General features: G+C 40.0%; 1 protein-coding gene across 2 annotated transcripts in view; it reads right to left on the reverse strand.

The window, feature by feature from the left end:
* Window positions 1-379: 379 nt before the first annotated feature.
* Window positions 380-15,801, reverse strand: part of MCU (mitochondrial calcium uniporter) — a 93,143-nt gene continuing 77,721 nt past the window's right edge. The window contains exons 2-8 of one of the 2 annotated variants that reach the window (XM_040606358.1): window positions 14,308-14,377; window positions 10,094-10,264; window positions 9,120-9,224; window positions 5,844-6,004; window positions 5,153-5,356; window positions 3,558-3,674; window positions 380-2,345 (exon numbers count right to left, since the gene is read on the reverse strand). In XM_040606358.1, the coding sequence (XP_040462292.1) occupies window positions 2,262-2,345; window positions 3,558-3,674; window positions 5,153-5,356; window positions 5,844-6,004; window positions 9,120-9,224; window positions 10,094-10,264; window positions 14,308-14,377 (912 nt within the window). In that variant the 3' untranslated portion in view covers window positions 380-2,261. Of the gene's footprint in view, window positions 2,350-3,557; window positions 3,675-5,152; window positions 5,357-5,843; window positions 6,005-9,119; window positions 9,225-10,093; window positions 10,265-14,307; window positions 14,378-15,801 lie in introns of both variants that reach the window. The other variant, XM_040606359.1, reaches the window with a different exon arrangement.

Below are 15,801 nucleotides of genomic sequence, written 5' to 3' on the forward strand. Positions count from 1 at the left end.
CTTTTAGGTTGCTAGGTATTACACAACCGTACATATCCTTATCTTGCAGCGCGCCACATCTCCAGATTTTGTCAGCCTCCACGTGGAGCTACTATGCTGGCCAAACAAAGGCAAACCTTTGTTAGGCCAAGTAGCTCTACCTCTGCCTCACCACCTCAACTGCTCCTGAGATCCCTGTGTTACAGAGCCAGGCATGACAGCAAGATCTCCATCCAAGTTGCTTCAGGAAAGCTATTATCTGCATCACCGGAGCCTCAGTGATATAAGGTCAAGAAGAAACAACCTAAACAAAAAGAAACGGAGGAAACTCAGGTGACGTACTGCCACACACAATATTCTCTTCTCAGCTGGGGAAAATAACGTTATTCAAGAGCACCGATTCAAAAATTGAATAGTTATTTATTGTTCCAGAAGTACATTGCTCTTTTATACATATTTCATAAATGATACATGATTTTACACATGTTCAGTTTGTTTGTTTTTTAAAGGATTTTTCTCCATGCTCCCTCCCTCATCCCAAACGCACACCAAGGATTTAGCTACAGGATTGTGTTCATTTTTTTCCCTTTAAAACTCACCACACAAACAGGATAAAACAGATAAAAAATAATCACACAATGTAATTAAATTGAAAGACAGAGGAAAAGGGGAAGGAAAAAAAAAAAAAACTAGAAACATGCACCCATTCAGTCCAACATGCCATTGAGTGAGAAGAGGCAGCAATCCCAGCTGTGTTTCCACATCTGCAAGGCACCTGGCGTCTAGTTAATACTGATTTGTTTATTCTTTCCTATATTTTTAAAAACATGGTTCTCCAAAAAACCAGAATCCTCTTTCCATGACACAGTGAGAAGTAGTAGTGAAACATCAAAAAGCAGCCAGCCTTTCTGTATATAAAGCTTAGTGACCTTCTCCCACCTTCATCCTGTCTCCACAGTATTTATCAGCAGGATGCTAAAGCAGACTGACCTGCTTTGAAAGAAGAGATGTTTTATCTGCTAAGAGATCAGCCAGCCTTGGCTAGAAGAGAGGGCAATGGGTTGACTTTCCTTCCTCTACTTCTTTTAAGAACAAGAGATGTCATTAGCCACTCCTAAGAACTTCTGACCTGTGGACACAAAGTTCATTCAAAGCTACTTCATTAGGGGAAAGTGCTAGAGAACTAAAGTAGTTCTGTGCCTTGCACTTTAAGAGCCCCAGGCTTTGAAAAAAGCCTCTGGGCAAGGAAAATGGTTTGAACATATATGAGACCTTTTATCCCATTTACATAAGTACTCAAATATAAATTTTCACTATTCCATGTTCCAAAACTGTTCCATTTAGTAGCAGGACTCATGATAACGCAACAGTTTCACAATCCTTTAACCCTTCATAATTTCATAGTCCAGGTGGCTATCAGATTGGGGTAGAAAAAGGGAATCTCCGTCCCTTAAGACTGAATACAAAAAAACCCAAAACACCTCTCATGCAACGCTGCCATTGATTTCTAGAAGGAACTGAAGGGCATTGGGACACAAAGTTTATATAGTTATTATGGAATAATCAAAAAATGTCAATTATCAAATGTCCAGAAGAAAACTCATTCCTTCTCTCACTTGGCTACAACCAATCTGTGCTACAAATAAGCAAAGGAAGAAGTCAGTGGAGCACATGGGGTGGGCTGGGAGGGGAAGCTCATGGTTTTCCAGTAGAAAGCAGTCTTGTAGTAACTTTAAAAAAGAGACCAGGTCTGATCAGAAGTGTGCATGTTAATGGCATGGAGTGCAAGTTCTGATCACCAGCCATAGCTCCAGGTGGCTTGGATTCTTTGTTTTTGTTTTTTTGGGTTTGGTTCTTTTTTTGTTTGGTTTTGTTTTTTGAGAGAGAGAGAGAGAAAGAGAGATCTGAATCAGGTAAAGGAAAATTAAAAAAGCTAAGCAGGCTGCTGGTGTCTTTATCAAGAGGCAGACCCTGCAAAGCTGGAAGAAGACATCCGTACACCCCAACATTACACTCTTTTCATGACCCCCCCCTCCCCAATCCTGTATTTGTACACAATTGCCATTCAGACAGTTTTTAAATGTGACTGTTTGCCAAGCCCTTTTCAGAACTAACATTCCACAATGTCCCATCTTCAGGTTTAAGAGATTCCCCCCTACAGTCCTTTGTCTTGATTAAAGGTAAAAACCCTCCACCCCAACACAACCTCCCAGCTTCCACCTGCAATGCTTTAAGTAAAAAGGCAAGAGCTATGAACAGGTTTTTTGCCGGGATTCAGAGCTTCATGGCTGATCAGTCCTTTTCATCAATTTGCTGGATGGGCAGGTGAACCTGCAGTGGGTCTCGAAGCCTCTTAAGGTCCAATTCTGCCTAAAAGTAAAAGACACATTATAAAGAACAAGCTCCCAATACACCTTCTCCAATACCACTCCCCTTTACAAAATACAAAACTCTTCTGTATTTCCTTGTTTTTCCTGTCCAGAAGGGAAGTTTACAAAAAGTAAAACAAAGTCACGGGCTTGTATTTGGGAAAGCCATTCTCAGCACCTAAAGACATTTGATCTACACTTCTCTAAACTTCTCTACATGCAGCCAGTTAAAAGAAACATGGCAGGAAAGATTTGACCCCCCAGAAACTCACTGGAACCTTTCTTATTGAAAAACAAACAAACAAACCCCCAAACTCAAACAGAAACAAACTAGATTAATGGAAATGGTTGATTCTAAAAGAAAAGCTCCAGGAAAATACGGCTAGCCAAGGGTATTTGTATTCAACACAGCATGAGAAAACCCAGAGGTCTTTCTGGGTTTTCTCATGAAACAGAGAGCCTAGCTCCAACCTCCCTCTACTCCTTGCACAGCTCCTTCTCCAAGGCAGGGGGAGAATACAACGTGCCTTGGATATCCTACACTGTCATTTCCAGAGCCTGAGAATAAACAGAGAATGATACAGAGCTGTAAAAAAGAACATGGTAGCTCTGCTTTTTCTGCTCATGCCATCCTTCTGCAGAAAGGCTCTCCGAAACATAATGAAAGACCTCCACTCGACTCCTTTGTTAAGCAGATCCCACAACATGGACAGTCTGCCAAAAGTGCCTATCCCCAGAATATGAGAAATCTGTCCCCATTGCCTCTAACAATACAGCTAAGTATTTTGAACATTCTTTTCCATGACTGCAATCCAGTGCACTGAAGTTTTATGTCATGAAGACATGAACTGAATGGATGCAAGTCTTCATTCCTCACTAAATCCATCTGGTGTGTAGGAGTTGAGAAGAAAGAAAATGTTGAATTAGCCTCCTCTAAGGCATGAAGTGCCTGAAGCAACTCAAGATTTGCCAGCAGCTTCAAAAGACCCCTTACCAACAGATATAAGCAACCATTTCATGTTGATTTACACATCCAGTAGTTCTGTTCCTGGGCAGATCAACACCAAATCAGTGACTGCACCGGGGCTATGACAAGAAAATGCACTGGAAACTTAAGATATATCCAAACTTATTTGAGATGCATCTATTAATAGCAGCTAAAAACTAGCAAACAGTAGTTTCTTTGTCATCTGGAAAAAATCTTGTTACCTGAGCAATTGCATCCTTGAGTTGATTGTATTTCTCTAGATCAAATCGTGTCTTTTTGGCTCCTTTATGGAAAAATAACAAGTACTGTCTGTCTCTGGCATCTGGATAAACATATTCCTAAAAACAAAAAAGGAGAGAAGATAGGAATAAAGCCACAACAGGATGCAACACAGGATACAGTTAGCACAGTATGTATCAGGTGTGTTTTGGGAGAATGACTAATTTCTGTCAGTGAAAGCACAAAACCAGACAGCACTGTCTAAGCTCACACAGTGTGGTGGGCTGACCCCAGCCAGCAATTAAGCCCTCATTCAATCAAGTGACAAGTTTATGGGGAGAAAGGGAAAAAAAAGCTATACCATAAGAAAGCCTTTGTAAGATGGCCCATACTTTTTCTTAGGGTCATAAATGTGCAATGGTTAATTAAAGCAACAATAGTTGCCCATGAGTTCATCTCTCAACAAAGTTATGCAAGGGAGAATAAGAACCCAATACCACAGCTTTTGCCAGGGATACTCTACCGCAAAAAGCTACAGCTTTTTAGAGCATGCAGGTGACTTGGAGCAGCAGATCTGTTCACAACAAATCCCACATAGCCTCTCCAAAGCACAGGTCTGCCTGCGCAAGTTAACTCTCCCTTGCACTGGAAGAGCCCACAGCCTCTGTGTACACCCAATGGCCAGCACTATCAGGTGGATAAAAGCTGCATTCGGTATCACATCATCCTTGAAACACTGAGATACTAAGATCTGGCTGAAAAGATACTAATTAATACAGATGGCAATTAAAACACCAAATCTGATTCCAAACATGGCAGAAGTTCCAACTGCACTTAGCAGCCCCCTGACAGGGGCACCCATGCCCTCAGCCCCTGAGATGTGCAGCTGACAGACCCCTGGGACACCATGCTAGAACACCTGCAGCAGCATCTGTTCTGATGGTCTTGTTACAGCAGAGACTGAGGCGCCGCCTCATTATTTAGATGGGATTATGAAGTTTAAATGGGAGCGATGAGACAAACCATGTACTAGAAAATCCACACAGTCCGTCACAACTACCAGGCTCCAGAGAAGGATCCTTTATCTGGATGGGAAACCAGATCCATGAAACACTTGAACAAAAGCATTTCCGGCAAGATCCCTGAAATATTGTCTCTTTAAAAAGACCAACATCTCATGTCAGAGGTGGGATTCCTTGAAATTCAGAAGGTACCTCACAACCCATAGTTTATTGGGGCAGATACAAATCACAGCATTTGGATGCCTCTGGTGCAAGTCAGTGAGCATGAGGCTGCACGTGTGGGCATGCAAAAACCATTATCTCTCAGTAGATGAACCTGTATAGCTAAAGCAGTCAATCACTGAACATGTGTAAGCATTTACAGTAAGACAACCAGGACATCACCAATGACCACGACCAGAAAACCCCACAATCATACACCACCATTCTGGACAGCGCGAATCAAATCAAGTGGCACCCAGGTTCTGACAGGACAAGGGGCAAAGCTACCTCTAATGGCCAAAATTTTGCTATTTTGCTAGGGAGCAGAGCTCAAAAAAAGTCTTCTACTGAAGTGTCAGTACAACAAGTCCTACCTGGCGAGTCATTACGAAATAAGCATACATTGCCATGGCACTACCATAGGTGATGAAATAGGTGACTGGTTCCATAATGTCCCAAGAATACTCCCACCAGGTGAGGCGGGCCAGAATCCCAAACTGAGTGGCCATATAAGCCAGGCCTCCCCACAACACCAAGGTTGTTCTCTTCTCTGCTTTCCTGCTGAGCTCCATCTTTACCTGTACAAGACAAAAGCACACACCTTGTACTCTCAAAAATAATTGAGATAATGTAAAAATAAGAGATAATGTAAAAAAAGCATCTTGTATTTATATTCATGTTAAGTGGTTTGAAACCTATGATTTTAGTTTAGATTATGCAGACAAATCTAGACTTCCTTTCCATCACTATCTTGCCATCATCCATATTTTGCACTGAGCATGCTCCGAATGCCTTGCAAAAGTATTTATTTCTCTATGTTTAGAGATTTTCTGTTACATTATCCCCAGTCTTTATTTACTACCAAAATAATTTCCAGTTACATAAAGCAAGGAAACAAAACACTTCCACCGAAACCAGAAACAGACATGATTTGCTATACAGTTAGCATCATCTGCTTCAGTGATCTTAAAACTATTTGAAGCATGCCAGGGGCCTAATTAAAACCTTGAAATAAATTAAGGCTGCATTTGGAGGATAAGTAGAATACAATGAGAAACTTCTTACTTTTTCTAGTGGTGCTAGTTGCTCCTTCAATTCCTCTAGTCTCCCTATCAGCTCCTTCTCTTTGTTCAGCTGGTGCTCCTCAATGCACAAGGCAGTATACAACTGCTGAACCAATGTCTTGACATCATTCAGCGTTGTTGCATTTTCATGGCTTAAGAGCTCTAGGAAAGAAAGAGACTGATTTACATGTGTGTACCCACAGAACTTCTTACATACTCTTGAGAAACTGCTATTAATCTCTACAGGAAGAGTATGAAGCTATCTTTTCAACCAAGAAGCCTTTGGAAGAGCTACAGCACACTAAGAAAATGTAATTTCTTCAAAAGAAAACCAGGCTTTATTATTGGAAATTTCTAAAATTTGGTAAAAATAAGAAAAAGAGATACGTAACTAGCAAGCGTAATAGTATCAACAGCTACTTGTGATCCATTTTTATACACAAGACTTAAGACAAATGAACTACGTAGTATGATCCATCACACCAGCTGTCAAGAAACAGTCAAAATTCGGATTACAGACTATCAGCAGCCATAGTTACTGATAATGGCAACCAAACACCTTGGATTAGTGGCCCCAGAAATACGCAGTCTTATGATCGTTATTTTGAGTACCACTGCCAGGAAATGTTTCCCAACACGCTCTGGGTAACACCCTGCTGTGCCATCTACAGGGCAATGAAATTCTCGCTCACAGTATTTAAGAAGAGGTAGTAATTGGGTTGCTAACTGAAACTGCCTTCATCCCCACATTTCAACACAAAAAGGATTCCTAAAGGAAATCAATTTGTAAGACAGTTGTGACTAGTGGTATTGTATTACACACTTTGTATGGAAAAACACAAGTTTCAAAATAAAGCAAAAGAACCCTACATCACCCAAATACAGAAATAATTTTTAATAAATTAATTTTTGTAGCATCCTAGGGCTTGTGCCTTAGGTTCTTTTCTCAAAATACAATTTTAACAACACATAAACAGCTATGGACAGCTTAAGTTCTAGCACTAGCAGCTCAAGGGAAAGACACTCAGTTGTCTGCGCCAAGACACACCAAATCCCCCTCCCAGCTAACAGGCTCCTGTTTCCCTATGAAGAAAAAAACCCCATGTGTTCCTCCCGAAGTGACCATCAAGAAGTACTTAGTATTTAAGATTACAGCGTCCTGGCATTTCCATTCCAAAATACTAGTGATTTTGTAAAAATGGAAAAACAATAGCTGAAAGGTTTAACAGAACTAATCTCAGGGCCTGTTTATGGGCACATTCATTTTACTACAAACTAACTATAGAAATCTCTTTGGAAAAAGAATCAGAGTCTGCAATTTCATGTAACCTAGGAGATCCCAGAGCTCACTTACCAGCACACAAGTAGTATATCATACAAGCAAGCTAACCAAAAAACATACCCACTCACTGACACAGCCTTTGCTCTCTCAAACATTCGGTAGGTGGGACATATGAATGGCCTTACCTCGGGACAGCAATTTCTCTAGTGCAGAAATAGACACCATGTCTGCATTCTCATTTAGTTGTATTAAAAATTACAGACTAGCCCAGCTTGGCTTGAATCATCACCTGCTCTCAGGGGCTAACAGAAGAGATACCTTGTTAAAATCCTCACTCTACTTCTCTGGTTTAAGAAGTCCTGTAAGCGTGCGAAAAAACATTCAGGACACTGAGCAGTGGGGTGACAGAGCAGAGAGTAACTTTTTTGTGTAATATTCAGTCATTTAGATACCCGGACTCAATGGAAAGTTTTCTGTTAAGGTGCTTTTAACGAGACCGTGGAAAAAAAAACATCTCTAGTGGAGGTCAGTCTAACTCACACTTAGGGGAGAAACAGCACCTCACCCAATGCTGCACTCCCACATAGTAAGGACAAGTGGCTGCACCAAGTTCCCCAAGTCAAACTTTTTTTTTTTAACTTGGTATTTTTATACTGTGAATAATAAAACTCTAGAACACATTATTATTTTCCTTGCAAAAAGGTCCTTGAAAGCTAACTACATCTACAGAGGAAGACGGCATATATCAGCGGATCTTCCTAGCAATCAGCCAGCCAGGGTAGTCTCAGACCCAGAAGATATGGTCAGTCTCCCGATTTTTGATAGATAACTTGCTTTAACATGTTGCTTTATTCATGATGGTCAAGATGGTAAAAGGAACATTATCAGTTCCCTCACAGCTTTTGCCTTATGAATGAATTTGTTCATCATCTACTGCTTGAAAGGAGGAAGGCCCAAACACTAGGGAAAACACTCAGATAAATAGGGGAAGGTATTTCCACCATCTAACTTCAAGTGGACATGCAAAGTAAAGTTACAAATACTTCCTAATCTGGCTGCATGTCTACAGGGCTAAAAACTTTTTTTAGAAACATAACTGCTTGCAAGCTTCACATTATTGCCTGCACTAACAGAAAAATAAGGTAGACAGAAATCCCCCACTACCTGTGAGCCAAGCCAACAAGCAGACCAACATTTCCAAAACTGGTCCTTTTGTTTAAATCCTCAGAGGTAAGTATAGGCATGCAAGAACCTGGTGCTTTATGAAGCCTATAAAGTTGCCTAGGAGAGAGAGTAGAGGACAGATGAAAATACCAAGTTCCTGCTTTTGCCACTAACTCTGGATAATCTCAAAAGCTTCTTGCAAGTTTTCACATCTTCAAAGTTACACAGGTGTCCGAAGCCCATAATTTAGAAGGATTTTGTTATTGATTCAACATAGGTTTTGAATCAATCCCTTCTTATTTGATTCTAATCAATGTAACCTTGTAATAGCACAGTCTCATTTATCTCATTGTCTATTAGTTAACAAGGTTTCCGGGTTTATTTGCAGTATTCAAAGTACCACACTTAATAGGAAACAACATTAACTGTCAGGTAAGGGCACAATTTTTTCCTATAAATCAGATAACCTAAGTTTCAATCCAATTCCCATTTTGTACTGTAATCCTTCAGAATGAGTTAAATTTAATTACTTTTCAGTAATCAGAAAAAAAACAGAAAAAAATTGAAATTAAAGGAAATTACATTTCTGCACTTATTCCTCTTACAAGGGGTATGGCTTTGAGCAGAATGAATATTTGCTTTTCATTACTGACTACTCCCATTACTTGGTATCACTAAATTAGACTACAAGGGCAGGAATAGAATCTGCAAGGTTTCCTTTAGAAATAACACTTTGTGTTCTTGAACAAGTTAATAAAGCACACTGCAATTAAACAGGGAAATGAGCACTAAGATTTATTTCTGATGTTTACCAGAACCAAGCTGGTTTACCTCTCTTTGGTGGCCTGACGTGGTATGTGACATCATTAATGATCAGTTTGAAGTCATCCAGCAGAAGCAAATCTATGCCTGTAGAAGAGGCAACACGTGTGCCATCTGTAAGGCAAACAGATGAGTTATTAAAGAGTAGAAACCAAACTGTACCGAAATATGCTGTGGCTAAGTTGCAATGCCATCCCAAGTCCAGTTACTGGATTTCTATGTCTTCCCACAGACGATACTCTTTATCAAGATACTTATATATACTGGGAGACCTTACCTGGCAAATACTAGCTCAGCTACATATGCAGCTGCTTTTCCTACATCTTTGGTATTTCGAGCTGTTCCCTTCATCCCACACACTGTGAATATTTTAATGTTTTGCAATACAATCCACTTAAGTGACCTTCATCTTTCCCCACTGGCATTAGAAATTATTTCAGTCTCTGGTATTGGACAGTGTTGACACCACTACCCTAGCAACACCTTCCTCCCAGGCCAAGACCTTTAAGGAAATACCTGCTTTGATGGCACTGTCATAAAGACACCGTAACAATGTTTCGGAGCTTTGGTGGCTATCAGACACAGCAATTGAACAAAACAGTAAAATAAGAGTAAGTGAAACATGATTGAGTCTTCATAGCTACACAAGGTACAATTTCCCTTGTACCACCTCTTACCTACTTCCTTACAAACAGATTAGAACATCTACAGAGGTTGTATAGCTAAATAGTAGGAAACTCAGTGCAAACTCCTCCATTAGGACTGATGTCTGTAAACTATGCATTAGGAATGTTTTTCTCCTCCTTCACTCTACAGTCAGATTTCCTTTACAGCATTCCTCCTCTAGGAGTGGCATTTCTACCTTATACTTTTTCAGGAGCGTCAAATAACTCACACCATAGCAAACTTTTACTTAAAAAGCAAAAGGCCAGACAAAAATAGGTGGCAAGTAAGTAAATCAATTAGCTTATAAACAACAGTACCTGCTGAGTAGATGGCAACCCGATCAATTCCTCGGTCTTCTGCTTGCAGCTGTTGTAAGAACACACCAACAGAGTCTGAAATAGGTTTGAGCGTGAACTGGCAGCGTTCACGCCGGGATGGAAGATTCACAGAAATCACAGGTAACCCGTTTTGGTAAACCACTGTCACTTCTACAAAGAAGACAAAAACGTAAGTTTACCATGAAAAATCAGCAGACCTTCTCACATTAGTTCTGTATTTATCCCACAGAGAAAGACACAGTTATGAGCTGAACGCAAGACAGACTAAATTTGTGGTTCATCTTTTATCAAGAGATATGCCTATCAAAGGAAAACCGAGGCATGTCAGAGGTTTTCAGTACCATTAACTTGGCAGCATGTCTTAAAACTTTATGTTTTGTGGAAAAGTAAAAGATACTTACTCTAAACACAATCATGTTTACACCAAAGGCAACATGGTATCTAAAAGCCACAACTTGGTAGCACATAATGATTTGGTTTGTTCTTGAGAATCAAAGTATTTTGAACTATGGCAGACAAAACAGCATGCAATTTATCAGGATTTACAGCCCAGAAGACAAAGGCAAACTGTGTATATTAGCAAACATCAAGGAAGGACCTACTTCAAACCTTTTTATTCTTGTTTAGTTCTGCCTTCCTTCTTTGCCCCAAGGCAACAAATATTTAAGAGAATAGTCAGGAGTATGAGGTTGTAGGAACAGCACTCTGAGTTTAAGCTTCAAGGTCATTTCATCTAAAATCCATGGGATCAATACACTTTGTACTTCAGAAGACATACATTACTTAGTGGGGTAGATAAAACAACATCTTCCCTTTCTGCCAGGAGCTTTTACAAGAGCATTCTGAAAGATTTCAGTGCCCCTTTCTAAAATTTTATGGTAGTGACCTGTAGGAACTCTAAGCTAATTATTATTTTACTGCCAAAGAGACAGCCCACTCTGTGTGCTCTGGGATATCAATACATAGAAAAGAGAAGTTAAAAGTTTGTATGCCCTCTACTGAGTTACAAACAGTCAAAATTTCCCCCAAGTGTAGTAGCTGCCAAGACACAGCAGCACACCTAGAAATGATTCACTTAGGATCGCTACTTATTTTTCTTATGTAAGAATGTAAGGTCATCTTTATTGCACAGAGCATTTGCCATGTCTTAAGCACTGTGCAGTCACACCCACCCACACTGCATCTGGTTTAGTATTGCCACCTGTTGTAGCTTTGGCCAACTACACGAACCACACCATCTACTCAAATAAGTTTAACTCATGTGTTGACATGCTAAGTCAATTTAAGCAGCTAGCATCGAAACTGGTTGGTCAAAGAAGTCAACGCAAGTAGAAATAGAAGCAAATAATGTCATTTGAACTACCAAAGGGAACTATTTCTAAGCATGCCACCGTTCAGGAAGTTTTGCCACCAGTGGCCTTTATATCTCCCTTTTCAGTGATTTGCTGCCAGATGATGAACTTGTTTATCATAGGTTCATTTACATATTAGTACAAGTCTTGGGGCAGCATGCCTTTCCAAAAAGGGAGGCTCATGTATGTTGAGAAAGGATGCACCAAGTACACTTTTACAAAGCCAGAAGAGTTCTCTCAAGCTTTTGAGTTTATTGTCACATGCCTTCATTAATTGATTCATGCATACAAAGGCTTTCCCTGTCCTCCAGGAGATTACTATCCAGTGCTGACAAAGAGGTCCTTGGGTCATCTTGAAGACTAGGTGAAAGTGACCAAGTATGGACATCTAAAATGACTAAAGCATCTTAACAGGCTCCAGTATTTGGAAGCCTATAAATGCCTATTCTCAGGACTCAAACACCTGACAGGATTTTAGTAGCTTTAGTGTTTCAAAGCTTAAAACTGAGAACAGTTTATTGAAAAAAATAACGCAAACTGCCAATTCATTTGGACAGTTAGATAGAATTTCAAGCTCCTTATCAGCAAGTGTTATGACACCAACTATCAGATTTTTGCATTTTTTCACTCAAGTATCTGAGCAAGAGACTGGTAAGAAATAGATAAGCATTAGCTACACTTAGGGTAGCAGACTCAGAAGGAACGATCAACACATTTAGAAGCTTAAAATAGCCACTTAAGTATTTACTTTGTTGGTTCTGTGAGCAGCATAATACAGCATTAACTTATGTACTGCTTGCATAACCACAAGACATGAAAAACAGTCTTTCTTTAAAATACTACCTTAAGCATACAGGCAGTGAGCCAGTTTATTGCAGAGCAGAAGAGATCATATGTCTGCACCAACACTTCTCCATGTATCCCCACTGGTACAACACTGGGAGCTGAAGCTCCATGACTGCCAGCTTTTAAGTTAAGTGCCTACCAGCACTGCCATATTTTAACCCTCCGCAGACCAGACTGAGACCACAGTGATAAACACAATAGCTTGGACAGCACCAAGAGTCAGCAGCAGCAGTAGCACACCAAAACCTCTCAAGGATTTCCAGCTTAGGTGAAGTGTTAAAGACCAAGTTATTTCCCTTCAGAAGACTGACTCAGTAAGTCTAGAATTACAGCTAATTTATGTTTTCTTTATAAAAAGCTTATAAAAGTCATTTTCTTGCCTAATTCATCAGCAGGAAAGACCATAATTCCAGTTTGATCCTCTCATCACCTCCCACACAAGTAACTTCTGGTCAGATTTTTTACTGCATTGAAGAGGGAAGAACTCGGAGGCAAGTAACAAAAAGGAAAAAATCCGAAGAACACTTCAATAATACAAACCTAACAGACAGCAACAGACAGCTCCAATAAAACCTACTAACAAGACACTGCGATATGGCTGTCTGCTTCACTTACATCTGCTCTGGCAGCCCTGTGGATTGCCTACATGAGGGCAACTACAATTTACTAAGTGAACAAAGCGTTCTGACATTTCACTAATTATAGAGCTAACATTTCAGCTAATCTTCACTAATTTCAAGCCAGTACTTAAATACATGAGACAAGTAAAAGAAAGTTACTGATACAAGTGTATTTCACTTAATTTTACAGACATCTACAACCTGCCCAGGGATACTGCTAAATAAGACCAGAGAGGATTTAAAAGCTTTACATACTGTATTAAGTGTGAGGTTTCTTTAAGGTATGAATTCCACCCAAACACCACAAAGTTTTGACTCAACCATATGTGCATCAGTAACAGATTATTAGCATTTCAGCACATCTCTGTTCTTGCATAGGAATAACTTAAGCAATACCTTAGGCCTAAACAAAGTACAATTTTTTAAAGAGGGTGTGGCCAAAGAATTCTGTGTCCAACATTTACTTCTGGTAAAGGTGAAGTTATTGCAAGAAATAAGAGAAACATTCAAGCACAATATCAGGAGAAGTAAAACAAAATCAGGCAAGTAGCTACACACTTAAGTTATCCTCTCAACCTTACAATGTCCTCTACACTTCTACCTATTTAAGCTTCAGGCTTTATTTTGAGTTCTCCACAGCAGTCATGTTCTCTTTGTGTTTGCACACTCAGTATCCTGGCAGAGAAAGCAACTGTGCCATAAGCATTTACTTTATTAGCTTTCAGGCTTTATTAACAAGCCCTACTGGGGACAGGATCTACTAACCACTTGTGTCAGTCAGTGTAAGTGCTCTAGTCTTTGCGCACAACATGCAGATGTTAAGCAGGCAGGGATCTCAAAGCTGCTTGCTTCCTCTTTGCAGTTAAAAGTTCCACCAGTGCATTCTTTTACTTTATGTTATGACAGCCTTAACAAAAAAGTTTAATGTCTGGGCTGCCCCAAAATTTAAACAAAGGAACAAAACTGCCTTGGCTTCACAACTTATTTGTTGCAGCAACAGTGCTAGCAGCCACTTGAGCAAGTAGCTGGTATTTTCATAACAACAGTGCAGTTAACAGGGCATACAGCTCCCTGAACAGTAAGCACCACACAGACCTCACTGCTACATCCAGAAAAAGTCTGGCAAAAAAATTGGACAGTTGCACACCATTACATCTTCCTTTATAATGCTTGTCCATTTTTGTAAGGACAGTTATTAGACAAATTGACCATTTCCATAATTCTTCTTGACCGACTTTGTTCTCTATCACTTCCTTAGTTCAAAACGAGATTACCTCCTAGCCAAAAAAGCCTCAGCCAGAAAAAGGGTCAGGGAACACGATGTAAGTTAGCAAAGTGAAAAGCGAACCACAAGTTTCTCTGTGTCAATACTCACCATCAGAGGGCACTACTGTACTGCAATAAACCACTCTTACACTCTGCCAAGGAGAAAGCCTCTGATGCACCTAGAAAATACAAGAACAGCAAAAAGGACAAATGTTCAGTAACGCTTGTCTGGCAGAATCACACCCCAATGCCACCTCCTGACCCCCCCTTCCTGTCATCACCTACCCCGACGCTTGTGGCCAGGCATTTCCTCCCATCCGCCGCAGGGGTGACAGCAAACCAGGAGCGCCTGTCAAGAACAGCCCCTTCTCCTACCATCTGTCACTCAGTAGGGCTTCCCCCCTCAGCCAAGTTCACCTCTACACACCTCACGGCCAAAGCACAGAGTTTTAAGTCAGAACGTGTAACAGCACAGCTGCGAGCTTTTTTTTCCCCATTTATGTAAAAAGTATTGGTTAAAGCCACACTGAGTTAATCAGTTTTAAGAAATTAGACTACTATGCAGACATGGAAAGTAGAATAACACGAAAGCATCAGTCTTCAAAGGTGAAAAAAGTTTTAGCATAATAATGGGGGAGGGTTAGGGAGTTGCGGATTAAGAGGTTCTCTTCGGTTGTTTTCTGTGCTGACATATATTTCCTTCTCATCCTTACAGAAGGCAGCGAAACTCTAAGCTACAAGTAGTAAACATGCCTGTTCACAGAAGAACAAATTGTTCAAGATAAAAACAAAAATTGTTATACTGAGCTATAAATAAAAGCCCAATAAAAAAGTGCACATGAATGGTTTTTATGTTCTACAGTTTTGGCAAGGGACTAATTTGTTCATGAAAATCTAAAATCAGACTGATTTAAAGTCTGCCTTCTACGACTATGTTATACTAGTCATATACTAATCCTCCCCCAACAGTGAAATTACAATTCCAGCATAAAAGCACCCAATTATAAAAAATAATACAGTGCAACACCAGGTCTCATCTGTCAATGGTGCTATAAACTTCAGTGACTAGCACTCAGATTCTTCAACAGTTGCAGTCCAATATGGGCATTCCTGTGGTCTGAGATTTTTGTCTTTTGTTGATTTCTAAAATACAGCTGCCAAACTTGAATTTCTATAAAGGTATCTCACAGGTAGGGCTTATCTTTAAAGCAAATTTCAATGTAAGTTTGCAAACAAAACCCAGGCTGTTGTTTCATTGCCAAATTGTCCAGACATCTGTATTTTGTGAGGTTGCTTTCAATAATCTTCTTAAAATAGCTTTATCTGCTACTTAACTTTTCTTCCAAAGCCTGCTATGCAAGTCTAGGATAGTTACAACTGCAGTAGTCTGTCTTGAAAGCAGGACCTATGGACCAGGTGGTCAATGAATTTGCAGTTCTGGAAATGCACTCTCCTTTGTGCTGTATTTACACGCCTTTCTTCTCAGTCTTGACAATGAAAATCAGTCAAGTCATTTGCAGTTTTCCTCCTTGCAACTGCATTTTCAGCTTCCCACAGTCAAGTCAAACAGGCAACTAACAGGAAAAGAGAACTGGGCGTTGAG

Source organism: Falco naumanni, chromosome 9, assembly GCF_017639655.2.
Source record: "Falco naumanni isolate bFalNau1 chromosome 9, bFalNau1.pat, whole genome shotgun sequence".
Lineage (NCBI taxonomy): Eukaryota > Metazoa > Chordata > Aves > Falconiformes > Falconidae > Falco > Falco naumanni.